At 41.5% G+C, this 26,672-nt stretch overlaps 2 protein-coding genes across 2 annotated transcripts; both read right to left on the bottom strand.

Annotated features, from left to right (window-relative positions):
- Positions 1–125: 125 nt before the first annotated feature.
- LOC149678988 (uncharacterized) lies at positions 126–9,382 on the bottom strand. The gene is made up of 2 exons (XM_089836822.1): positions 9,229–9,382; positions 126–701 (listed from the first exon to the last, which is right to left on the bottom strand). Exons 1-2 carry the CDS (start codon positions 9,238–9,240, stop codon positions 372–374), a joined length of 342 nt encoding a protein of 113 aa, XP_089692948.1. The 5' UTR covers positions 9,241–9,382; the 3' UTR covers positions 126–371.
- Positions 9,383–9,849: 467 nt separating this feature from the next.
- Positions 9,850–21,722, bottom strand: LOC149678987 (uncharacterized). The gene is made up of 7 exons (XM_089836823.1): positions 21,656–21,722; positions 16,215–16,239; positions 14,875–15,045; positions 11,794–11,911; positions 11,509–11,723; positions 11,171–11,448; positions 9,850–10,481 (listed from the first exon to the last, which is right to left on the bottom strand). Exons 3-7 carry the CDS (start codon positions 14,941–14,943, stop codon positions 10,199–10,201), a joined length of 963 nt encoding a protein of 320 aa, XP_089692949.1. The 5' UTR covers positions 14,944–15,045; positions 16,215–16,239; positions 21,656–21,722; the 3' UTR covers positions 9,850–10,198.
- Between the last annotated feature and the right edge of the window lie 4,950 nt (positions 21,723–26,672).

The raw sequence follows: 26,672 nt of genomic DNA, 5'->3' as shown, positions 1-26,672 counted from the left end.
ATAAAGATATTTAAGTAAAACTAAGAATTAAAGAATTTCCCAGGTTACCCGTTTAAAGGTCTTATTGACCATGACTTTATAATTACCAAGTAGTCCATCGTTGTAGGAAGAATAACGCAGAGAGATAGAGCTAGATTATAATATTTATTTTTGGCAAAAACAAAAGACACGTCCGTACTTGTTCGCGTTACAAAAACTACTGCCCTTCAGCAGGCGGCGGCGGGGGTTTTTATCCCCGCCAACATTTAGTTTTTTATCTTTTACAAAGAGCTAGTGGCGCTTAAGGCGCCACTTGTGAGAGAAATTGTAACCATAAATAAGAAAAAAAAATAGATGAAGCAGACGACTTCGGAGGAACGTGGAGGTCGTCGTTACATCCTCCCCCCCCCCGGAAAAAGTCGTCTGCTTATGAGGAGTCGGACTCCGGCTCCCGCTGCTCCGGCGATCTTCGGGCGGCTGAGGCCGCGCTGTCCATCTTGGCTCGCTGGCGGCGGCGGGCCTTGTAGGCCTCGCTCCGTTTGGGCCGTGGTTTGAAACAGTTCCTTTCGTGGTGACGTCCCACTTGGCAACGGCGACAGAGGGTGTACCGCTCGTCCGGTACCATGTTTGGCGGCGCGGCGCTGGTTGGGCGGCTCGCGGAAGCCGCGGGTGGTGGGGGTGTCGCCCGTCTCGATCACCAGCACGAAGGTGCCCATCGGTCCCTGGAAGGCGTCAAAAGTTATTAGTTTGCGGTGCGAACAGTTTCCCACGGTTCGCGCGATATTGCTTGACGCGAAAAGTTAAAATCACGTGAAGTCACATCGGTGATGGCATGCACACGTAGATAATTCGCAACGTCCGGGCGAGACCGAAGAGTCTTGTGTGGATATGTTGCTGGAGGGTGATAATAAATGTCCATTTCAGGACCTCCAGGCTTGGATTCTTCCTCAATACTATCTCACGTTTCCATCCTTTGCGGAAAGGATTGACAAATCTCATGGGATTGATGGGAACAAGGTTGGACAATTCCATTTCGTCTTCCTCAGATTCAGAGGAAGAACTGGAATCGTCAGGGTGAGATAGAGGAATGAATGAATGAATATTTTATTGACCTTTTTGTAAACAATCCCTTTTAAATCAGGGAGGAACACTCTCGGTGTTCACAGGTCCGGAACAATAAACAATGAAATACAATACAGGAATCGATATAATATTTACAGTTAAACAGTTAAACACTTAAACAATTGACTAAGTACATCTACGAATTGCAGAACAGGCTAAGGTGGGCTTTGTTGGCGCAAATTGGCCCATTGTCGGAGAATGCTTTTTGTCGTCCCTACCAATTCTAAGTGTAGCCCCTCGCCAAGCGCCAGGGTTTCCTCAATCGCGGGCAACCCAAAGGTCCTAAACGGCGCCCTCGCCAACTCCAGGGCTGGACATTCCAAGATGACATGCGCTATGTCCTCTTTGACCGCGCCACAAAGAGGGCAACTAGTATCTCCGGTCCCAAAAATGTGGGACAAGCGTTCGCTGGTTGGCAAGGCCCCCGTCCTAGCAAGGAAGAAATAGCCACTCGCGAGAGAATTGTCGTAGAACGACTCTAGGCTCGGGCTTTCCTTCAAGCTGTAAAGGGTTAAGCTCGGATGACGAGCAAGCTCCATCCGCCATCTTGCCTGGGAAGTAGCTACTACCGCTCTATCTATTTCTAGGTACCATTCATGCAGCGATGCAATAGAGCTGCGCGACAAGCCGGCGCCATATCTTTCGTGTAGGTATTCTAACCTCTTTAGCCATGTAGTTTTACGGCGCATCGTGCGAACATAGCGATACACCCAATGCGCGACGCGAGTCTCCGCCATAAACCACAACCTCCCGAGATACCGCAGCTTACTCTTGGCCTCCCTCTCCTCAAACTCGGACCACGCCATTTCACCCTTGACGGCTGCATAGGCCGTCATGAAATTTCCCCCCAACGCAGCTTTCCCAACGGAAAACTGGGCCCTATCTAATCGCCGACATGTATCCGCGCTTATACACAGGACGTCATTGGAGTAGGTTAGGGCCGGGACCGCTACCGCCTTCCATAGAGTTCTCATGACGCTATATATGTTGTAGGAATGCAACGCTTTGTGCTTAATAGCGCCAGCCAAACGGTTTGCCTTCGCCGCCAAACTAATCTCCTGGCTCTCCATGGAGTGGCGTCCACTGTTAAATTTCACACCTAGGTATGTCACCTCTAGCACTTCCGCCAAAACCCCACCCTGTAAATAAATGGGGTCCGTCCCGCCAGGTGTTGGTGAATTGTTTGCGAAGACGACACATTTGTCTGTGCTAAAGGTCAATCCATACTCGATCGCGTACGACCCACAGATATCCAGAATGGCTTGTAGATCGACCTTTGACTCAGCCACAGCAAAAATATCGTCAGCGAAGAAACCACCCGGGATCCTTTTTTCCTCATAGACACTGCCAGGGTAACGAAGAGGGAACCCATAATTGCATTTACTGAGGGCCCTATCTAAGGGTTCCAGGTATAGCGCAAATAAAAGTGGAGACAAAGGACACCCCTGCTTCAAACCCACCCCGCTAGGCATAAAGTCCGTGACATCCCCTCCAAACCAGAAGCGATATTTTACGCCGTCGTAGAGTCTAGCCAAGAGATTTACGAAGCTAACAGGAATGCCCAAGTACCTTAGGGTCGCCCACAATCGCGGACGGCAGACACTGTCGTAGGCCTTACGTAAGTCCAGAAACGCGAAAAACACAGGGCGTTCTTCAATTCGCGCAATGTCCATCAATTGCGAAACAACAAATAAACTATCCGAACCTCTCCTATCCCTCCTGAACCCGTTCTGCAGCTCTCCCATAATACTGTTTTCCTCGACAAATCGTTCGAGCCGAGTCTTTAAAATCGCCATGAAGACCTTCGATACACATTGGGAAAGGGCTATTGGACGGAACGATGCGATATTCTCAATGTCTTTTCCCCCACCTTTGAATAATAACTTAATTTCTGTGAGCCCCCACGAGTCGGGAATAGTAGACTGTTGCATGATATCATTAAACAATTCACACAAAACGCGTCGCGAGTAATCGTCCAGATGTTTTAGGAGGTCATAGGATATTGAGTCCTCGCCTGCAGATTTCCCCGTGGGTAGGGCTTTTAAAACTGCGTCAATTTCCTGAAACTGAATGTCCTCAACAAGAGAGAGATTGGGATCGATACTTCGCTGTTCAATTGGGATGGTAAGGGATGCGTGGCACTGAAGGAAAGCGGCTTCCTCCGCGCGGAAGAATTCTAAAACCCTCGTTCGTATTGCGGCCGGGCCTGATAATACCGTGCAACCATCATCCGCCTTCACCGCCGCGACGGTCTGAGTCTGAGGTGGTGGGTTAAATAACCGCCAGAATTTTTTACTCGCCAAACGTTTATCCGACAGGATATCGCGTTCCGTAGCTCGGTTAACTTCTCCAATCTTACGCGCAACAAGCTGTGCCACGCTCCGTTTCAGTTCGCGATAGGAATTCCAGAGCTGCGATATATATTCCGGCGAAACTGTAGTGTCAAGACGACGACCCTCACGCGCTGCTTTACGGTACCGACGGTTCGCCTCCTTGCGTTTATTAATGGCCATCTTCACTTCAGGGACGAACCAATGCTTCAGCGGTTTTCGCGTGCCAGTCCCCGACGTACGGCCCAGCGTGTCAGATGCTGCGGAAATCACGGTAGCCTGAAAATCGTCCAGCGTCAAGGACGGCCTACCACGCAGCGCTTCATGAGTCGCCATTTTGAAGTTCTCCATTTTTACCGGGTCACTGGTCCTCCAACGCGGTCGGCACGAAACCGGACCCACCTTCGTGTGACGTCTTACCGAGACATCTAAGGTCAGAGTTATGGCGTTATGGTCGCTACCGAGGCTAATAAGACCGTCTTCATCAATATCCATGCGCGATAAAAGGGAGAGGAACTGATCATTCCCAAGAGCATAATCAATGGTAGTCGACAGCCCCCGAGCCGACCAAGTGGTCTTGCCGACACATACTTCGCTGAGGGTATTTATGATCGTTAGGTCGTGATCCATAACCCAAGTAATTAGTTTACGACCAGTCAAATTTTCGCGACCATCCAAGTCTGGAATGTGGGCGTTAAAATCACCCAAGATGCAAAGCGGTTTGCGACCATGGGCATTTAGATGGGCTAGATCTCTGGCAAGACTTCTCCCTCGAGCTCCTATCAGGAGAGGAAGATGGAGAGGTTGGAGGGAGAGACTTCTCCCTCGAGCTCCTATCAGGAGAGGAAAGTGGAGAAAGGTCTGGCGGCATCCGATTCACTCGGAAGACCGCGGGAGGATCTGAGAATAAGGCGAATGCGTCTGGCTCAGATTCCTCAGGTAGATCAGAGACTTCTGGGAAAGTCTCTGGAACTTCTTCCGATGGGGAAGAAGAGGATCCATTTGTGGATGAAGATGAGGTTTCTCCAGACGACTCAGTTTGCGCTTCTTGGTCTCTCAACAGTCGTTGTCTTCGTTCTCGTCGAGTCGCACGACGTTCGTCACCAGTACTGACTCCAGCGTCCTGAAGTATAGGTACGGACTGTGACGAGGTAGAACTTGAACTGCTTGAAGTTGAGGATGACTGTCTTCCGTCCGGTTGGCAGACATCTTTATTTGACCAATATAGCTTTAGATGAGCAATATTTTCGATTCCTTTATTTTCTCCGGTTTCTGGGTCTTCTAATTGGTATCGCAATCGATCCATCTTCTTTGCGATCTTGTAGGGACCATCCCACTTGGGACATAACTTAGCGGCGACATCACGTGCCGCTTGAGACAAGGGATGCGTCTCCTTCCAGACAAGCGCACCAACGGGAAATTCAATTCCTTCCCGCCTTTGATCGTAGTAGCGTTTCTGGTGTGCTTGCGCTTTCTTGGCAAGCTCTTTAGACAAAGCAAGTTGCTTCGCTAAAGCTGAGAGCGAGGCGGACCCTTCAACAAAGTCCGCTACTGGCATACCCACGTCTAAGTCCCAGGGAAATCTCGGCTCCCTACCCATGTTCAGGTAGAAAAGAGTTCTTCCTGTTGTTGTATGTGTAGTCGAGTTGATGGCGAACTGAATGAACGGCAAGTTCTCGTCCCATCTTCGGTGATCTCGACCAACGAACATCGAAATGATTTCCCCCAGAACTCTGTTTGTGCGCTCCACGATGTTACTCTGAGGATGATACGGAGTGATGTATCGTGGCTTAACTTTGAACATCTTAAGAATGTCCTTCCAAAGTTGAGAAACGAATTGAGTTCCATTGTCGCTTACGATGGCTTTTGGACATCCGTAGCGAACTATCATGGAGACGAGTTTCTTCGCACACGTTCTGGCGGTGATGTTCTTCATCGGGTATAGTTCGACAAATTTGGTGGCATAGTCCATGAAAACCAGGAGGTACTTGTGGTGGTGACGGCTTCTCGGTAGAGGTCCCATTATGTCCACTCCCAGCAAATCAAAAGGCTCAGAAATGGCCGTAGGCTGCATGAGACCTGGACGTTTTCTATTGCGGGCCTTGTGCATCTGACACAAAGGACATCCGCGGACGTACTCTGTAACGTCCTGCCGGGACGATGGCCACCAGTATCTGGCTCCTACTTTGTCGAAGGTACGATCTCGACCTCGATGTCCAGATAGAGGGTGGTCATGAAACAAGCGGATGGCGTCCCGCCGGAACCGCTGTGGCAAATAGATTTTTGCGGGTTGTCTACCATAGGCCTTTCGATACAAGACATCGTTCTTCAGTTCGTAGTACCGATGTCTTTGTGGATTATCTCATGATAACTGGACTATGATGTCATTTGTGGCTTGTTCATCTTGTTGGGCTTTCCGCACTTCTTCCAGCGTGAAAGAGTGGTACAATGCGCGATTGGCGGGAGGAGCTAATCCGCTACTGGTTGAGGACGAGGTCGACGTCATTGAAGAGGACTCCGCTGGACTGGAATCATCTGACGAGGACGGCGAAGTCATGTCTTCCAACGACATGGCTAACAGCGAGACAGGCGCTCTTGATAACGCGTCCGCAACCTTGTTCTCAACTCTCTTCTTGTGTATGATCTTGAAGTCATACGTTTGCAAGTACATTGCCCAACGTACAAGTCGAGAATTCGGCTCCTTCAAGGTGAACAACCACTGGAGTGCTTTGTGATCGGTGATCACAGTGAATGGTATATTCTCTAAGTATGACCTGAACTTTCCAACTCCCCAATAGATGGCAAGACATTCCTTTTCAGTGGTGGTATATCTTCGCTGGACGTCGGTCAGTTGCTTACTAGCATAGGCAATAGGTACCTCGACGTCATCTTGGATTTGCGACAGGAAAGCTCCAAGTCCGGCGTCGCTAGCATCCGTTGTTAGGATACACGGCAACTTAGGGTTGTAAGCCGCTAAAGGAGGCGCCATACAGATCGCATCCTTGATGGCCTGGAACGCTTTCTGCTGTTCTTCTTTCCACTGGAACGGAACGTCTTTTTTCTTAAGATGATTTAACGGGGCAACGATCTTGGAATACTGCGGGATGAATCGTGAGTGCCATCCCGCCATGCCCAGAAATCTTTGGATTGCTTTCACGTTTTTCGGGATTGGAAAGTCTACTATAGCCTTAGTCTTGGAGGGATCAATATGAATCCCTCGTTCGTTAACTATATGCCCTAACACGGTCGCTTCGCTTTGCGCAAAGCGACATTTCTTAGTCTGAAGCGTAAGTCCCGCTTCAGACAGTCGGTGAAAGACATATTCCAAGGCTTGTAAATGGTCTGCCCAAGTACTGGATGGAATGACGATGTCGTCCAGATAGACACAGATGGAAAAGTGATGTCCATCTCTGAAGACTTCATCGATGAGTCGTTGAAAGGACGACGGCGCATTGCATAGACCGAATGGAAGTACTTCGAACTCGTACTTCCACGCGTGCGTGATGAATGCAGTCTTTGCTTTCGCCTGCGGATGAGATCTATCTGCCAATAGCCGCTCTTTAAGTCCAGTGCCGTTATGAACTTCGGGGCACCCATTTTTCCTAATAGTTCTTCTATTCGCGGAAGCGGATACGGATCTTTCACGGTAACTTTATTTAAAGCGCGATAGTCGACGCAGAAACGTATCTTTCCGCACTTCTGGTGGACAAGTACCACCGGCGACGCGTAAGGACTAACGGATGGCTTCACGATACCGTCGCGGATCATTTCGTGAAGATGGTCCTCAATTATCCGTTTTTTCTCGTCGCTAGCACGATACGCGCGTTGACTAACGGGAACTTCGGTGGTAGTATGTACCTCGTGATAGACTAAGTTCGTACGTCCCGCTTTTTCCGAAAATAGTTTTGGATATCGTAATAGTAAAGTTTTCAAGTCTTCCTTCTGTCTAGGACTCAGTGTAGGCGACGCAGGCGACGCGACTGCTTGTTCAACATCCTCGATAATCTGAGGGGTTGGAGTCTTTAACCCGGGGAGATTTAACACGAAGGGAAAAGTTGTTCCGTCAATCTGACAAGTCTTTGTGCCGAAGTCCAAAATGGCACGATGTTTATAGAGGAAGTTTTTTCCCAAAATAAAATCGTTTGGCAATGACGGAACGACGTGAAACTCTTGCGTTAGTTTCAACCGTCCTAAGCGGAAGTCTATTCGCGCGCGTCCCTTCGTGAAGGTATAACGTCCATCGCCTAACACTATACACTGAGTCTCTTCTTCTTCCGGAAGTACTAAGTCTGGTTTCAAAGTTCTGACTAAATTACGCCACTGATATAAGCTGATAAAACAAGCATCAGCGCCTGAATCTAGTCTGGTCGCGAAAGTCCCATGCGAATATACGGCATCTATGGCCACGGGAGGATCAACCTCACAGCGACGCACATCCATAGAGCCAATTTCCATAGGGGGCTTTACTTTCTTCGCGCGGCAGGAAGACGTTCCCCTTTTGGTCTTCCCGCTTTCGCGTTTCCCGACGCGTGCGGCGGCGCGACTTCTTGTTTGCTCGGACAGGCGGTAGCATAATGCCCTAAGAATCCGCACTTATAACATTCTACGCGACTTAAATCGTTTTGCTCTGTCTGGGCCGGTGTAGGTTTATTGGAAATTCTTGCGTTTGGTGTCGCGACCTTTGATGTCGCACCTCCCCCCGGCGGTTTTGTTAAAACCGCTGCGGTGGGAGAATTTCTTCTCCCACTGGATTTACGCGGGGTAGACTTTGCACTGTCTCTCTAGGATACAATGAGCTAGAGGGGGTCGCTCGTAAAATTTCTTCGGTTACGCGGCCCTTCTCTATGAAACTGCGCATTGTCCTTATGCTATCGTGAAAGACATGGATGCGTATTTCGGGGAGGATATTACGCTTGCAAATACCGACCAGTTCAGAGTCAGTATACGGAACGCGTAGGTTCTGATTCATCGCGGTAATACTCGCGATGTACGCGTCAAACGACACACTGTCGGATTGTTTAAATTGCGCTATTTCTAGGCGGAGGGATTCCTCCGCCCTACCCGAAAAGAAAAAGTCTCTAAACGCGCCTTTTACTGTACGCCACATTAGTGTCTGATTTGGCCTATTCAAGTCTCTAAACCAGATTAATGCACGACCCCTTAATATTTGGGGTAGAAGCGCGATAATGTCATCTCCTGTCATGCTGTGATAGTCCGCGAATTCCGTCAAAGTCCGAAGGAATTCCGGCGCGCTTTCACCTTCGACACCACTGAATATTAAGTGAGGGGGCGGTTTTGGCCTACTTTTGGCAGCTGGTCTAGTGCCTACATTTGCTAACGTAGTTGCTAGAGTTTGAATTGTTTGTAGCCAAATATTTGACGCTGCACCTTGCGGTGGCGGCGGCGGAGGTGGGAGTCCTCCAGCCGCTTGTCCTTGCGAAGGACTAGTACCGAGGCTTGGAGGGGGAGTGATCCCCCTCGGGGGAGTATGGGATCCCGGTAACTGCGCGTTAATCGCGGCGATCAAAGTATGCGGATCGGGTGGATTCATGACGCGACAGTTAATGAGTTTAAGCAAGGCACAAGTAATTGTTCACAAGTACGCGTTTAAATATAATTGGTAATTGTCAGTCTTAACGAGTCCTGGCAAGCTCGCCACTTTATGTAACCGTAAAATTTAAAACTAGGAAAGGGGCCTAATTTCACAGCGCATAAAGATATTTAAGTAAAACTAAGAATTAAAGAATTTCCCAGGTTACCCGTTTAAAGGTCTTATTGACCATGACTTTATAATTACCAAGTAGTCCATCGTTGTAGGAAGAATAACGCAGAGAGATAGAGCTAGATTATAATATTTATTTTTGGCAAAAACAAAAGACACGTCCGTACTTGTTCGCGTTACAAAAACTACTGCCCTTCAGCAGGCGGCGGCGGGGGTTTTTATCCCCGCCAACATTTAGTTTTTTATCTTTTACAAAGAGCTAGTGGCCAGGGCCGGAAATAAGCACAGGACACTGGACATTGTCCAATAAAATTTTAAAATGTCCTATATTTTTTCTAAAAATTAAGGGGGTCACTGGACAGTTTGACCAATAAATTTTCACAAATTTTGATAGCTTGACTATGGAGATGCGACACTATTTTAGCACACTCCAGTGGACAATGTCCTATAAATGTTCCAGTCAAAAAGGGGGTCACTGGACACATGTCCTATAAGAATTTTTTCTTATTTCCGGCCCTGCTAGTGGCGCTTAACGCGCCACTTGTGAGAGAAATTGTAACCATAAATAAAAAAAAATAGATGAAGCAGACGACTTCGGAGGAACGTGGAGGTCGTCGTTACAATGGAAAATAGGGAAATGTTGGAGAAAATCTTGAACTTTTGGAATCAATAATAAGGCGCTGAAAAAAAGGTTCAAGTTAAGTCAATCGTTTGCAATCAATGCTTTAGTTAAGGCAACAAGAATCTCGTTTATTAATAGTGGTTAAATGGTAATCAAGGGCGAGTTAGAAATTTGGTTACAACAACACGTTCAGTTAACAACTCGAGCTCCGACTACTATACTATAATTTCATAACCTGACGTAAATGGTTTTTAAGAAAACAATTTCTGACATAGTGAGAAGAATTTTATTTTGATACAACTTTAATGCGGTACACATCAACTTTGGTTAGGTGTATGTCTATTGGTTCACGGTTCGGCAATTGTCTAATATATAAGGTGCTGATGTGAGGATGCCCGGTGAGCCCTCTTTTCGTAGAAATTTTTAATCCCAGACATTTAATCGCCTTTTTGCGTCGAATTGTCTTTTAATGGAGCGTTGTTTGAAACACGGACATAGTTTGTATAAGATTTCCCATGTCAAAACGACGCATGCCGGCATTATACAAATGGTAAACATGCTGAGCAACAGGCGTGCTTCGCTCTCGCTCTTGGCGTACTCTACGTCATGGACGTGGTTCTCCATCGTCACACATTTGGTGTTCATCCACGCGAAGGCCTTTTTGATCGCTTCGTCACACAGACACGATGAAGCGGCGTACCGCAAACTGCGAATGAAAGAATTAAAAATAGTCAACAAATTATTTGCGAACGTGCTATCGATATTCTTATGGTTTAATTGGGGAATGATCCCAAGTTACTATTGGCAATTGTGTTATGGATCACTCTGTATGTGGATTTCACTTCTGGTGACTATACAATTTCGTTGCTACACTCCTGAAAATTTGACAACCATCAACTCAACCAATGTACTGGTGGCTTCTCATTAACTAGCGTGACGTCGCGACACCGTAATGTGTCGCGAAAGTTCCACATCAGCTTTAAATATTCGAGTCAACATTTGTGACTGACATATTATATTATCGAAGGTCACGAGCTAGTTCATTAATTCTATTATGGTCCTTTAAATTATTCATGGCTCACTTTCCCTAGTTTAGTTTAGTGACCATGTTTAACACAAGCCTCATGAAAATCATGTTTTCATCACCACATTTAAATAGTTTTATAGGACCGAGCCAGGTATATAAATTATTAAAATTACAGTAATCCGAAATTCCTATGTCATGCAAGATCTGTCATATATTTAAACTCGCCCAACAAGTGTCGGAGACTCGAAATATTTGAGAACAACGTGTTTATTCATTGTGTGTGTGAATTTCACTCCATGTGACTAATTTGATGTTGCATTAACTAACGCATACCTGAGACGATGAATTTGGAATTGACTCGCACTTACATTCTGTTGATTCCCCGCATTGTATCCTTATAAATAGAGTGATTTAGTGACAAAAAGAATCCAACTGATTCCGTTTTCAAGGGAAAAGGTGATTGGTACAACAAAGGGCGGTAATCTTTCTTCCCAAATAGTTCCTTTTCGCAAAATTCATCGAGTTCAGCTACTTCTTCGTGCCAGGAGATGTAAACCAGTTCGCCGTTCACCACTTTCTTGAATAGATCGCTCCCCGCATAAGTAGCCCTTTCTCGAATTTTCTCTCCTTCATTTCCAGGTAATCCCTAATAGAATACGTTAAAGCATATCATAGTGTTCACTTACAAGGCCATGGAATTAATTACCATAAAAAAATCTTCCATGGTATCCGAGAAAGACTTCATGTACTTGAGGTTTTTAACTCTCAGGATATCGCTTAAATGATTCATTATAATTTTTTGTCCAGCTAACACATCGGCAGTAATGTCACACAACACGAATATGTTCAAGACAATCAAAGTCGAGTACCAAATATTTAGCAAATGCACCGAAACTCGGTGGACAATTTTCACCTCAAAACCTTAAAATTAAAAATAGGAGAACAACGGACAAGTATAGTATCGATAAGAATGGTAATGACGTTTTCTTACTTTGCAGAAAGAGTGGGGCACAATACATCCACATGTAAGATCCAAGTTTGTTTGACTTTTCAAAAGCATTTGTTAACGCCGATAAAACCAAAATGGCAAGAAAAACTAACAAAATAAACTGGAAAAAGAATCAGGAATTAAATGTAAATCGTATCATTAATCGATAACACGCGAAATATTAGGAGAAGTCCATAACCCCCGCGATGTTCTGAGATGTTTTGCTGCCTCTACAAGCTGAATTTTTGGAACAAATTAAATGGGGGTATTTATGAAATTCATCATAAATAGATTATCCCCAAGACTTTTCGACAATTGTGCAAATCAAAATCCATCATGATGTTGAATGCCCAATATTTAGAAAAAATGGGGGAAAGCCATAAGGGGACCCTACAAGCTCAATAATTTGCGCAAAAAACGTGGGGCCCGTTGTTTTAGTTGCAACAGGGATAGATTTATTTTTTAAGACGGAATAGGTAACAGGGTTATTCGGGTGCGCGTCCAAGTTCACGACCCCCTTACCCGTGACGGAGGGATATGAAAGAAGAGGCGGGTCTTATTTTCGTTATGGCGTTGTACAGTCTGGGAAATAGCACACTTCCTCTGGTCCAAAACCAGTTTATTAATTGCTTGGACTAGTTTTTTAATTCAAAAAGTGAGGGTTACTGGTCCTCGGGACCAGTTTATTAATTGCAAATCTATTGGAGAACAAAGGCTGGGACCAGTCCGGAGACCAGTTAATTATTTCGGGGACTAGAGGGGTCACTGGTCCCAAGGACTAGTTTAAAAAATATTCTTATTTCCCAGCCTGGCGTTGTATGTATATCCGGGTCAAATAAACGTCGTCTGCCCCTTCGTCTGCTAAGTTGGAATGGGCTCGGATTGTAATTTTTGAAAGAACATTGTTTAAAAATAGAAGTTACACAAGACATAGGGCTTGCAACTGAAAAAAACGGGGAAGACCCAAGAAAATTAAAAGTGAGTTAGAAATGAGTAAAAGTCTTCATAGATATTACAGCACGAACAGGTTTTAACCAAACACTAAGCTCACAAAACTCCTGACCATTCACTAAGCCTTGGTTAACTTCATCAAATTGGTTTACAAAAACATGAGGATAGTAGACATGATTGGCTTAAGAAAGAATTAGCGAACACTTTTCACCCTTACAGATGTACTTCAAATCCAAAACACCGGCACCAAATTCACTAACTACCTTCTTAATTGCTATTAAAAACAATTCCCGAATAATTACCGGACGCTCTCATTTAGACGGCTCCATTTTGAACCCCTGTGAAGACGTTTATCTGTACAACCATAGCCCACTCGATCCGCGCTTCCGGACGCTGCGCTGCTCAGCGCGAGCAGCTTGCGTCATGACGCGCGTGATCGAGTGGGCTATGGTACAACGCAAGAGGGGTCGTAGTCATAGCGACAGAGGTAAACTGGAATTACGTATTTTTGGCCCTCCTTGTCAGCAACGTCACCAATACGTAGTATTAGTGAGCCAATAAGATAATTTAATTTTTTGGTTACGTGTTGAAGGAAGGGGCTATATGCTCGGCTATGAGTCGGACTGCAGTAATTGCCAAGCGTTGTGCATTTCGTCTTAAAAAAATAAATCTATCCCTGGTTGCAATGTATAAAATAAACGTTACCAGAGAGAATTTATAATAGGGATTGGAAACTGAGAGATATTATGTAGCTCAAAAATCACGTGGTCAACAAAAATGGCCAGTTCTATTTCCGGTACTATTTTTTGTGGTCCATCTCTCTAGGGTGGGTCTAGAATGTTGCGGGAGGGTCTAGGGGAGATGGACACTATCTTTTTAGGGAAAGGGAAACCGTTTCCTTTTCCCGGAAACGTCTGACTTAAAATAACTCCAAATGGCACCAGTCGCACTAGAAATCGCGAACCCTTATTGGGTAATTGTACAACCAACAGTGATTGAGGGCAAACTTTAAAATTAAAGGAGAGTCATGTGGCCGGAAATTTACCTGGGCAGTTTTAGCGTCGCAGCGTGCTTGTTTGAGCTACATTGTATTTGGCAGTGTTAAGGGCAAGAGCTTCGACTTCCTATTATAAATTCTCTCTGACGTTATCCAGACTAACATTTGTGCAAACTGCAAAGTTCAAATATAATGCCACTATATATTTTTTTAGGAAGTGGAACATCATTTAGGAAATATATGTTTTGAGTGAGTTTTTATGGCCCAAAATGTTATTCAAACATTTCGCATTCGAATAACAATAAAGTCTGTGCAGTTGACGCTTATTTTGCGCAATAAAATTGTACCCAGTCTATGGACTCAACATCAACTTCTCTATTGTGACATTAATATATTCAAAATAATTGAATAAATAATTTGGAATTTAATCAATAAAAAGATTTTCGATTTTTTTCTAAATATTGGGCATTTAACATCATGATGGATTTTGATTTGCACAATTAGTGAAAAATCTCGGGAATAATTTATAAGATGATGAATTTTATAGATGTCCCCCATTTAATTTGTGCAAAATATTGAGCGTGTAAAGGCCGCATTACTTTGGTATTCCGGGTGTGATGGATTCCCGATATATTAGATTTAACGAGTAAACACAAGTTTTTCGTAAGAATAGCTTATAACAGTGTTTCAAATATTTCCATAATTGCATAAAAGATCACAAATTGGTTAATATCACTGGATATTTTTAACATAATAATTTTTCAAAACGGGAATTTCCCTTTTTAATTTGCTTGGGTTTTTTTATGTCGATATTTTCAAGCGTAGGTATTGTAATCAATAGCCCCTTCCAAAAAGTTTGACTGTCTTGTGCATCTTGTTGTTTAAGTTCTTCGCGCATGCGCACTTGGACTCTTGGAGCTAAAAAACGTCATATCTAGGTTGTGAACTAGGCTATGCGGGGAAACGACTTCCTGTTTGTAGGAAGAACTGAACTGACTCAGACTAAGAACATTTTTTCAAAACTTTTTGGAAGGGGCTATTCCAAACCTTCGAAAAAATTGCGTATTTTTGACTCAAAAAAATCCAACCAAAAATAAAACTGTATACGTCTCAATTTATTATGTTATATAACCTACCCACGGAGGTATCGTGAATATATTCGACAGAAAACTTCCACTTTGTGTTGGAGAAAGCTGCGAAAACATGGTAACTTTAGAGTAGTAGATTTCAGTCGTAAATCGGAAGTCTTGCAAGCGATTATATGAGAGAACGTTCGGGTAGGTTTTCAGGTCCCAAACATCGTGTTCCTTAAATATAGTTTGAAAACGCTTAGGCGGGAGGTAAAACTGATAGGGCGTAGTGTATTGGTACTCAATCTCTGATTAGAAATGTAAAAAAAAATCTGTTGAAAAAGGCTAAGAGATATATTTATTTTCTTCCTGTTCACCTGCAATTGACTAAATAAGTTCTAGGACTGTTCACGAACCCGTGCCAGCTCGGGCTCGTGACGAGCGATCCGAGTTCGAGCCGAGCCGACACTTTTGGGGCTCGATTAATTAACGAGCGAGCTTTTTTAAGGTCGAGCCGTGCCGAGCCGATAGGCATCGAACCATTACAAGTTACAACCCGCGAGCTTAGACACTGAAATAGTGTTTTCCTTTTAGTATTTCTTCTCTCCACCAATCGCGTTCCGTTGTATACATGAAATATAGCGTGGGAAAATTTGCTTTCTCTCGCCTCTAACCGTGAGCATAACGATTTCTTCACATTTTATCGTAGGGGGTTTTAGTGAACCACTACATTCCTAAACATAGCATAGCATTTCTAGTCGTTCTCAAGTCTTACGTTGCTAGTAACAATTTTTGTTAAACATATTATGTTAACCTAGCCAGCTTGGCTCGAGTCGAGCCGATCTTATAAAAAAACTCGCTCGGCTGACTCGTGAACAGTGCTAGTTGAAGCGCATTACCCTTATATCAAACAAAATGTTATTCAAGTGCAGGTGAACATGAATTTTGGCTGGTAACATTTGATGATCTATTTTGTCGGGAGTTGACTAAACAAGCATAATCAGGAATGAATGGATGGGAGTTGGAATGGCTAAGGTCAAATCATAATAGGCGTGAAATGATCTTGGAAACATCTGGCGTGTCTTATTTTATGTTAGCGACGTCACAGACTGACGAAATACGATTATTCCCCGCTTAAATATTTTCATTGGCTGCCAAAAAAAGTGAAAATTCTTCCGCTAACTCCACCCTCTATCCACTCGGTCCCTACTTTGAAACGACTAGACATTTACCGCCTTCAGAAGATGGCTAAGCCGACGATAGGGGAGGAGCTACACTTTTCAAAAAAAAAAAAATAAACAATTAAAAAGGCCTCGCCATATGCTTCCACCATCAAGGGAACACCGGGAGCCCCTTTAGCCATTCCAGCCTCCCTCCATACATTCCTGGCATAATTAATATCTTACATCATACACTTCCAGATACGTCAGGCTAAAAATAGAAAGAATAATTAAATTTAATAGCATAGGTGTTTTAAATGTAGGACAATGATTTATGGTTAAACGAATAGCAAACCATTTAATATTGACTATTATCACGTTTTTATATTTTAAAATACTTGAAAATGTGAATTTTAGCGTCTTAATGCCGGCAAAATATTATAGAACATATTCTACTCAAAATCGTCGAAGAATTCTCTGTACTTCGGTCGTACCACAATTTTTGGTACACGGTTTATATTACTCAATACATAAAAATATCTTGTACCTATCAGAGGCTTTCTTTCTTCATGTTCGAGAGGTCGGACGTCTAGGAAAAAGTGTACGGGATTTCAAAATCCAATTTGATTTCTTCGGATTTCGTTTGACTTCAGCGGATTTCGTTTGACTTCGTCGGATTTTGTTTGATCTCAAAGTTTGATAAAATCCAATGGATTTCATCGAATTTTGAGATTTTTCCCGTGATTCCGTCGGATTTTGATTGATTTCAAAATTTGATAAAATGCATTGGATTTCATCGAATTTTGAGATTTTTCCCGTGATACCGTCGGATTTTGCTATTTTTCCCGTGATTTCGACTGATATTGCGATATTTCCCTTGATTCCGTTGGATTTTGAGATTTTTCCCCGTGATTTCGTCGGATTTTGTGATTTCGTGAATTTTGTAATGGATTTCACGATTTCTTTACTGATTTTGTGATTTCACTTCTGATTTCGTGATTTCTATGTTGATTTCGTAATTTGTTTGTTGATTTTGTGATTCTTTTTACTGATTTTATGATTTCTTTACTGATTTTGTGATTTCGTTGCTGATTTTGTGATTTCGTTGCTGATTTCGGATTTTTTATTTGATTTCGAAATCAGCATTGTTTTCGGATTTCTTAAGTTGGATTTCACGGGTAGCGTACGGGATTTCATGAATGACCGACCCCTCGTCATGTTCCATTGGGAAAATTTTTTGTTTCAAAATGTAATGAGGGATTTATAGGGTACTAAATATCTTTCAAAGAGATATTATTGACAGTAATTAAGTATTTTTATTTCGATTCCTTAAGTTGAAATATGGCGCCTAGAATTTTGATTTTTTGAAGAGCTATTATATTAAACAATAATTGAAGTTTTTATCCAAAACATAATTTGAACTTTGGTAAAGCGACCTACCAGGCTACCGGCCAATCAGCTCCCGCGAATTATAAGAGACAATCCTGATTCCTAAAAGGTTTTCTCAGACGAGAGTAGACTCATTTACGTCGTCTGCATTAGGTTCGGAAATCTATATTGAACTTTTTAGAATTCGAAAGAAATTAAGAAAGACGCGAGTTCGACCGTTTAACGATTATCGAATCACTGTTATGGCAAACCATAACTCGCTATAAATGTTACAGAATTGCACCCGCTATGTGGGTACATTTTTACACTGCGTTAGCCTTCACACGTGCGTAGGGAAACGCTTCAAAATTAGCTAGTCCACAGTAAGCTGAGAATTTTAGTGCTGTGTTTTATTTTTTCCTGGTTCGTTTCAATTAAATATGAAGTTTCTAATTTTTTCTGATTTTTCAAACAATTTTTTCAGTGAAAATAATTTTTTTTAATTTATTAGGCTTAGCAATGGGATTCTCGAACTCTCGATTTTAGTGCACTTACCTATCGGCCAATAAAAATCACTTTCGGGATAGAGCCAAAATCAGCCAATCCCGTGAGATTTAGAGAATATTTAGTCGTATTCTGTCTGCTTCAAATAGGAAAAGCCGAATTTTCAAGGATGGGAAACTGGGAATTGGGAAAGGGGAATAAGGAGTTTTTTTAGAGTGGCCCCGTCGTCTGCTAAAGTTTGAGGACGTTAGTAATTGTGTTCCAGCCATAGATATATTAAAAGGGTAGATACACAATTCAATGGGAGGTCGACGCGGAAGGGGCAACGAGCAGACAGCCGCTATTTTCTGGGGGTAGCCGTATAAAACGCCATCTATCGGGAACTTTCGAAACTAAATTAAGGGATGAGCTTAGAGTAGTGGCACTCTATGTTAACCCCCTATAGGGCATAATAAGTCAAACCCTCGGAGATGCCATTACTCCATTTTATACGAGCTAAGAGCGGAAAAACGTATTTTATAAATTTTACACCTGTAAAATCTTTTAAAAAACACTTGGAACTTGTATTTCTACTTACTTTCGAGGAAATACCACCGTTTTCTGAAGGTAAGAGTCTTTTTATATACATTTTTAAGTAATAAAAACATTTAAGGCGAGCTAAGCCTTGGTCTTGTAAAACACGGCAGATTCATGGTTCATCCATGGCAGATTAGTGATTAGCGTGTTTTCAGTGTACAGCCTCTTTTCTCTATGTGCAAATCTACATTATGGCCATGACCAAGGCTTAGCTCGCCTTAAATGTTTTTATTACTAATAAATGTATAAAAAAAGACTCTTACCCTCAGAAAACGGTGGTATTTCCTTGAAAGTAAGTAGAAATACAAGTTCCAAGTGTTTTTTAAAAGATTTTACAGGTGTAAAATTTATAAAAATCGTTTTTCCGCTCTTAGCTCGTATAAAATGGAGTAATGGCATCTCCGAGGGTTTGACTTATTATGCCCTATAGGGGGTTAACATAGAGTGCCACTACTCTAAGCTCATCCTTTAATTTAGTTTCGAAAGTTCCCGATAGATGGCGTTTTATACGGCTACTCCCAGAAAATAGCGGCTGTCTGCTCGTTGCCCCTTCCGCGTTTTTTCGTTAAGCCTAAGCCAGCGAAGTGGATCTAGACCCTTTATAGTTTTACTATATCTATGGTTCCAGCTTGAATATGATGAGGTGTAAAAGATGAGTTTTTAATTTTTTCAATCTTGAAGGTCACACAGAACACAGATCTTCCCATTCCCAAGACTAATAACTAGACACTCAAATATTTAACAAAATACAACACGCCACATTTTCCTATAATAAGGTTACGAGAGTATTTTAAACGATCGAACCCTAGTCTTGTTTTTTTTTTTTTTTTTTCCACCTACGAGCACTAGTGCTTAGCCGTTAGGCCTTGAGCACCAGGAAGAATGGAGCGGGAGACCCTACGCGGCGCAGCACAGACGGGGGCCGCTAGGTCGTATGTGGATAAGCAGGGAAGGAAATGAGGTTTACTTGGGAGGTGACGGAAGGTGGAATTGGGGTAAGTCACCTCCGGCGGACACGGGACAGTCGGCACCTATAGGGTAGGATCGCCGACATGTGTCGTATTCCCTCAAACTTTGCCGCTGGGCTTACAGGAGCGCGCCACACTCCCGGCAAACCCTAGTCTTTCTTTCGAGTTCTAAAAAGTACAATATCTATTTCCGAACCTAATGCAGACGACGTAAATGAGACTTGCCTGAGCAGGGTGGGAAATAAGTATATTTTTTAAACTGGACATTAGGCCAGCAACCCCCTGGCCTGGAATAAAGAAACTGGTCCATGACCACTGAAAAGGCCATGTCGTCTGCTAAACTAAAGAAGTGGATAGTAAATATTTCAGTTAATGTCTGAACCAGGCTTGGAAATAAGGTTTATTTCTGAACTAGTCCTCCGGACCAGTGACCCCTGATGTCTTAAATATGAAACTGGTCCCGGGACCAGTGACCCTTCCCCTATTTATTTTTCTACTGGTCCCAGGACTTGTGGTCGTTCTCTCTTCTAAAAAAAATCTCTCTCGGCTTAGGGTTGTATACACAACTGGACTCATGGAGTCGAAATTTATGTTAAAATGAAAATAATTAAAGAGGTCCCCATATCAATTTTTAATAAAAGTAGGAATTAATAAACTAGTCATTGGGACCAGTGACCCTCACGTTTTGAATAAAAAAAGTGGTCCAAGCTATTAATAAACTGGTTTTTGACCTGTAAACCTGTCTTATTTCCTAGCCTGGTCTGAACCAAGGATTATTTAAAATGTCTAGACATTGTATAGGGTATGAGAAGCTTCGTTTGAAAAACCTCTGATTTATATCACAAAAGATAGAATTAATTACTGTGAATTCAAAAATTTCAAGCTTTTAATTCTCCGAGTTTTAGACGCGTATACCTCGCGCGCAGGGCCGGAAATAAGCATAGGACACTGGACATTGTCCAATAAAATTTTAAAATGTCCCATAATTTTTTTAAAAACTAAGGGGGTCACTGGACATTTTGACCTATAAATTTTCCGAAGTTTTGATACCTTGACTATGGAGAAGCGACACCATTTTTGAACACTCCAGTGTGCAATGTCCTATAAATTTTCCAGTCAAACAGGGGGTCACTGGACACATGTCCTATAACAATTATTTCTTATTTCCGGCCCTGCTCGCGCGTATAGTATTCCTGCTTTTTTTTCCCTCACGTCATAGTGATACCATAAAACAGGGAAACAAGCTCGACAAGACAAAATTGTTGATGTATCGAAACTGAGTTTTCGTGATTTTTCAATGGATTTTAAAAATAGATACATTGGTTCAATTATATTAAAAACTTGATATTTTGAAAGTAGAGACTTGAGAGCGTAATATAATACCACTTTCGTGCTAAAATATGATATGAAATTGCAAATTCCCATACCCTTTAAATAATCCTTGTCTTAACTATGATTACCCTTGAATTTTCTTAGTGGTCCCGTGAACCACTGACACTCTTCCAATTTAATTTTTAAACTGGACCAGGCAATTTTCAAACTGGTCATTTGCTCTGTGCCACCGCCTTATTTCCTACGCTGTGCCTGAGAAAGCCTTTGGGGATTGTCTCTTATAAATCGCGGGCGCTGATTAGTCGGTAGGTCGCTTAACCAAAATTCAAATGAATGTTTTGGATACAAAACATCAAAAGTGGATGAGAGGAAAAGTATGAAAATGGCCAAAAGTCGCGAGTCATCATAGTTTCGCCGTAGTTGACCGTTTAATTGGCGTAGCTATACTGGGACTGTTCACTCCCTTAAAATAGGTCTTGTGTTAATTCGCGGTTACGCGGTTACCTTCGTCTGCTGTTGTGTAATCTCGGTAATTTAGCTATAGCGCGAGCAGCTTGCGTCGTGATGCGCGTGATCGCGTGGGCTATGGTTAAACCAACGAGCATAAATGTCTGAACTACTTTCAGTCGCGAGTTCGCAAGTCCATCAGTCACTAGTAAACTAAATAGTTATTGGCGAAACTTTGATGTCCGCGTTTTTTAACACAGGCTCTATGGCCATCGTCATACTTTCCCTCTCATCCACATTTGAAAACATTAATTATTGTTCCGTTTAGCTATTGCAAAAACCAGTGAAAAATTCCAGGCGGAATATTTCAACATAAGGAATCGGAATAAAAATATTTAATTTCTGTCAATAATGTCCCTTTAAAGGTAGATAAAAAATAACATCACAAGCATGGGAGGAACGTTTTTCAAAAATATCAGTCAGTATATTTACTTGAGATTTCTCCTTATTGCTATCAAGATATCGGGAATAATTCCATCGAATTCGTCTATTACTGGTTCATCCGTCTTGATTTGATCACTCAGATAAATCAAAGGATAAAACTTAAATGAGAAAAGGAGCGATCGAAATTAAACAACTACATGAACAGTCGAACTGTTTCGACCTCAGCTGCGACGTAATTCGCCTGATGTCTAATCGTAGCGCAAGTCAGGATATTGAATAATTTCAGTATAGAGTCTCTCTTGTGATGCGCTGCAATAACACATCAGGTGAATTATCACAGTCTCATTTTAAACTCTAATTAATTGCTAACTTTGGGTATTTGCCTCTTTTATGCTGAACTAGGCTAGCTAAGCTACCTAGCGTTTCCCATTTTATTTAAGCATTTTGAAACTGGGAAGAGTTTCCTACGTTCACGCTAAATATTTTAGTGCCGCCGGTATCAAATATCTGCTTTTCAGAAATTCCAATTTAATAAAACCATGCTTAATAAGGGGTTATTCATAAAGCTACGATGTTGCAGGTCTATAGGTCAAATGGTATTCATACATCCCAGCAACCTTGAGAAGAACTCAACAAAAGCACTTAAAATATTAGCCTTCCTTTCTCTATAGTGCCTGATTCAAAAATTAACAACTGTGTATGAAGATCATAATACAAACAATTTAAAAACGACCAGCAATAAATCTTGACTATTTACTGGAACGTACTTTTCTCTCTCAATATTATTAAGAAATTTTCATATTACATACCGTGTATGGTGTTAACAGTCGTATTGTCATAGGATTCACTGCCATATTCAAATAGTTTTCTATATTAGCCCTGATAATTTTAGTTCACAATCTAGAAACGAAAAAGAACCAATTCATCGTTCCTCGCTCATATGATGGTAGAACGAAATCCTTTGTGTCCACTATTCTCTATTGTCGTGTTGCGACACAATAAGATGTGAAAACTGTCTCAAACTACGTCACTTCATGACAAGCTCTCAGTAGCCAGTGATAAACTTATGCAAAATATCTTATGAACATATGATAAAACCTTCAGTTAGTTACTTTCGGTAAATACTTGTTGGAGAGAATATATGAAAACCCGCTTTTACGATGTGTGGCTAGCCCACGGGGTCGACTAATCTGCAGGTCCTCTGAATGTCTGAAATGCAGTCCACGGTAGGAAACCTACTATTTGTAGTATGCAGGTTCGGTTCACATTTACAAATATAAGAAAGCAATTCTAAAATTAATTGCCTAACATACAGTCTTACAAAATTAAAGTTTCAACTCTGAAATCTTTTGACTAAAATGCAGTACTCTGAAATGCAGTCCTCGAAAATTATTAGTTACAACTCTGAAATCGGTTGACTAAAATGCAGTACTCTGAAATCGGTTGACTAAAATGCAGTACTCTGAAATGCAGTCCTCTAAAACTATTATTTTCAACTCTGAAATCTTTTGACTAAAACGCAGTACTCTGAAATGCAGTCCTCGAAAACTATTATTTTTAACTCTGAAATCTTTTGACTAAAATGCAGTGCTCTGCAGTGCAGTCCTCGAATATTATTATTTTCAACTCTGAAATCATTTGACTAAAACGCGGTACTCTGAAATGCAGTCCTCGAAAATTATTATTTTTAACTCTGAAATCTTTTGACTAAAATGCAGTACTCTGAAATGCAGTCATCGAAGATTATTATATAAACTCTGAAATCTTTTGACTAAAACGCAGTACTCTGAAATGCAGTCCTCGAAAATTATTAATTTCAACTCTGAAATCTTTTGACTAAAAGGCAGTACTCTGAAATGCAGTCCTCTAAAACTATTATTTTCAACTCTGAAATCTTTTGACTAAAACGCAGTACTCTGAAATGCAGTCCTCGAAAATTATTATTTTTAACTCTGAAATCTTTTGACTAAAATGCAGTGCTCTGAAAAGCAGTCCACGAAAATAATAAATTTCAACTCTGAAATCTTTTGACTAAAACGCAGTACTCTGAAATGCAGTCCTCGAAAACTATTATTTTTAACTCTGAAATCTTTTGACTAAAATGCAGTGCTCTGAAAAGCAGTCCACGAAAATAATAAATTTCAACTCTGAAATCTTTTGACTAAAACGCAGTACTCTGAAATGCAGTCCTCGAAAACTATTAATTTCAACTCTGAAATCTCTTGACTAAAATGCAGTACTCAGAAAGGCAGTTCTCGAAAACTATTAATTTCAACTATGAAATCTTTTGACTAAAATGCAGTGCTCTGCAGTGCAGTCCTCGAATATTATTATTTTCAACTCTGAAATCTTTTGACTAAAAGGCAGTACTCTGAAATGCAGTCCTCTAAAACTATTATTTTCAACTCTGAAATCTTTTGACTAAAACGCAGTACTCTGAAATGCAGTCCTCGAAAATTATTATTTTTAACTCTGAAATCTTTTGACTAAAATGCAGTGCTCTGAAAAGCAGTCCACGAAAATAATAAATTTCAACTCTGAAATCTTTTGACTAAAACGCAGTACTCTGAAATGCAGTCCTCGAAAACTATTAATTTCAACTCTGAAATCTCTTGACTAAAATGCAGTACTCAGAAAGGCAGTTCTCGAAAACTATTAATTTCAACTATGAAATCTTTTGACTAAAAGGCAGTACTCTGAAATGCAGTCCTCGAAAATTATTATTTTGAACTCTGAAATCTTTTGACTGAAACGCAGTACTCTGAAATGCAGTCCTTGAAAATTATTAATTTCAACTCTGAAATCTTTTGACTAGAAGGCAGTACTCTGAAATGCAGTCCCCTAAAACTATTAATTTCAACTCTGAAATCTTTTGACTAAAACGCAGTACTCTGAAATGCAGTCCTCTAAAACTATTATTTTCAACTCTGAAATCTTTTGACTGAAATGCAGTCCTCTAAAACTATTAATTTTATCTCTGAAATCTTTTGACTAAAAGGCAGTACTCTGATATGCAGTCCTCGAAAACTAATTTCAACTCTGAAATCGGTTGACTAAAATGGAGTACGCTGAAAAGCAGTTTAGTCAAAAGATTTCAGAGTTGAAATTTATTATTTTCTTGGACTGTTTTTCAGAGTACTGCATTTTTGTCACCCGATTTCAGAGTTGAAATTAATAATTTTCGAGGACTGCATTTCAGAGTACTGCATTTTAGTCAACCGATTTCAGAGTTGAAATTAATAGTTTTAGAGGACTGCATTTCAGAGTACTGCGTTTTAGTCAAGAGATTTCAGAGTTGTAATTTATTATTTTCGTGGACTGCTTTTCAGAGTACTGCACTTTAGTCAACCGATTTCAGAGTTGAAATTAATAATTTTCGAGGACTGCATTTCAGAGTTCTGCGTTTTAGTCAAAAGATTTCAGAGTTGTATTTAATAATTTTCGTGGACTGCATTTCAGAGTACTGCGTTTTAGTCAAAAGATTTCAGAGTTGAAATTAATAATTTTCGAGGACTGCATTTCAGAGTACTGCATTTTACTCAACCGATTTCAGAGTTGAAATTAATAATTTTCGAGGACTGCATTTCAGAGTACTGCATTTTAGTCAACCGATTTCAGAGTTGAAATTTATTATTTTCGTGGACTGCTTTTCAGAGTACTGCACTTTAGTCAACCGATTTCAGAGTTGAAATTAATAATTTTCGAGGACTGCATTTCAGAGTACTGCGTTTTAGTCAAAAGATTTCAGAGTTGTATTTAATAATTTTCGTGGACTGCATTTCGAGTACTGCATTTTAGTCAATAGATTTCAGAGTTTTAATAATAATTTTCGAGGACTGCATTTCAGAGTACTGCATTTTAGTCAAAAGATTTCTGAGTTGAGACTCTAATTTTGTTCGACTGTATGTTAGGCAATGAATTTTAGAATTGCTTTCTTATATTTGTAAATGTGAACCGAACCTGCATACTACAAATAGTAGGTTTCCTACCGTGGACTGCATTTCAGACATTCAGAGTACCTGCAGATTAGTCGACCCCGCTGACAAGGCAAGGTGCAGATTAGTCAAGAATTAAGCGACACCACAAAAAGAAGCGTGGACGATATATTTGTTACAAATCTTAGCTTTCCCGCTGAGAGGTGGGAGATTATAACGAATCTTTTCTTAAGAGCTCGTCACAATACTTACGTACTCAAGAATTATGTAAGTACGTTCTCAAAACCTAACCTGTTTTTATATTATCAGACGCATAGACAAAAATGGCCCGAATGTTTTATACTGTATAATACCCGATATTTTGCGTGGAACTGACTAGCCTAATACCTTTACTTACCGAAAAAGTATAATTTTGTCCTCTTGAGGGTTACATTTAATTGGTTTTTTATTTCGATTTCGGTAATGCCAGAAGTTGATGACTTCTGATCCTGGGAAGTATTGGACACTAAGGCATTATATAGTATCCATCCCTGCAAGTCAAAATTGCCTATGGTCGAAAGTTTCCTCCCCACTAGGAAAACAATCTAATCTACTGAAAAAAATCCCACGCCGAGAGGCTGTGGCACTCAAACTGTGGGGCGTGTTCAAAACTTCTTCAGCGCCAATCGTTGAAAAGCCGTCTGGCTAGAACTCTATGAAAATTCAATACATACCGTGGGCCTAGGACCCCACACTAGTTTGTCCGGAATTTCTAGCAGTTTAATAAAACAGCTGTTCTTGTCACCGTTTCTGATTCGTTACCTCAAACCACAGGACACACCTTTAAGTTTCGTTTCTTGCCCGCTGCTGGCGCTTAAATCAGCCTGCCAATTCAAAATGAGGGAAATGCTGTAGGTGGCGCGGTGATCGGACCTAATAAGAAGTTGGCTAACAGAGATGGTTCCGGATATGGTTAGAGTCCAATACTTCCCAGGATAAGCAGTCATAAACTTCTGGTAATGACATAGGTTGTACCTCTTTACATTAACTGGCACGCAGTATAGCATTATGAACGGAGCACTATTATTGTTTAATTTTCTTGTTCATTATGGTTTAATTATAATGGGTATCACGCACACCCATACTATTCA

Source organism: Phalangium opilio, unplaced genomic scaffold, assembly GCF_054372755.1.
Source record: "Phalangium opilio isolate 3A_F unplaced genomic scaffold, DU_Popi_V2 ptg000042l_1, whole genome shotgun sequence".
In the NCBI taxonomy this organism is placed as follows: domain Eukaryota; kingdom Metazoa; phylum Arthropoda; class Arachnida; order Opiliones; family Phalangiidae; genus Phalangium; species Phalangium opilio.
This window is presented reverse-complemented; position numbering and strand designations above follow the sequence as displayed.

Coding starts and splice junctions, on each gene's coding strand:
- LOC149678987 (XM_089836823.1), bottom strand. CDS start 14,943: ATGTTTTCGCAGCTTTCTCCAACACAAAGTGGAAGTTTTCTGTCGAAT. Junction 11,912..14,874: donor TATTCACGATACCTCCGTGG/GTAGGTTATATA, acceptor TTCTTTTTCCAG/TTTATTTTGTTAGTTTTTCT. Junction 11,449..11,508: donor CCATGGAAGATTTTTTTATG/GTAATTAATTCC, acceptor GTATTCTATTAG/GGATTACCTGGAAATGAAGG.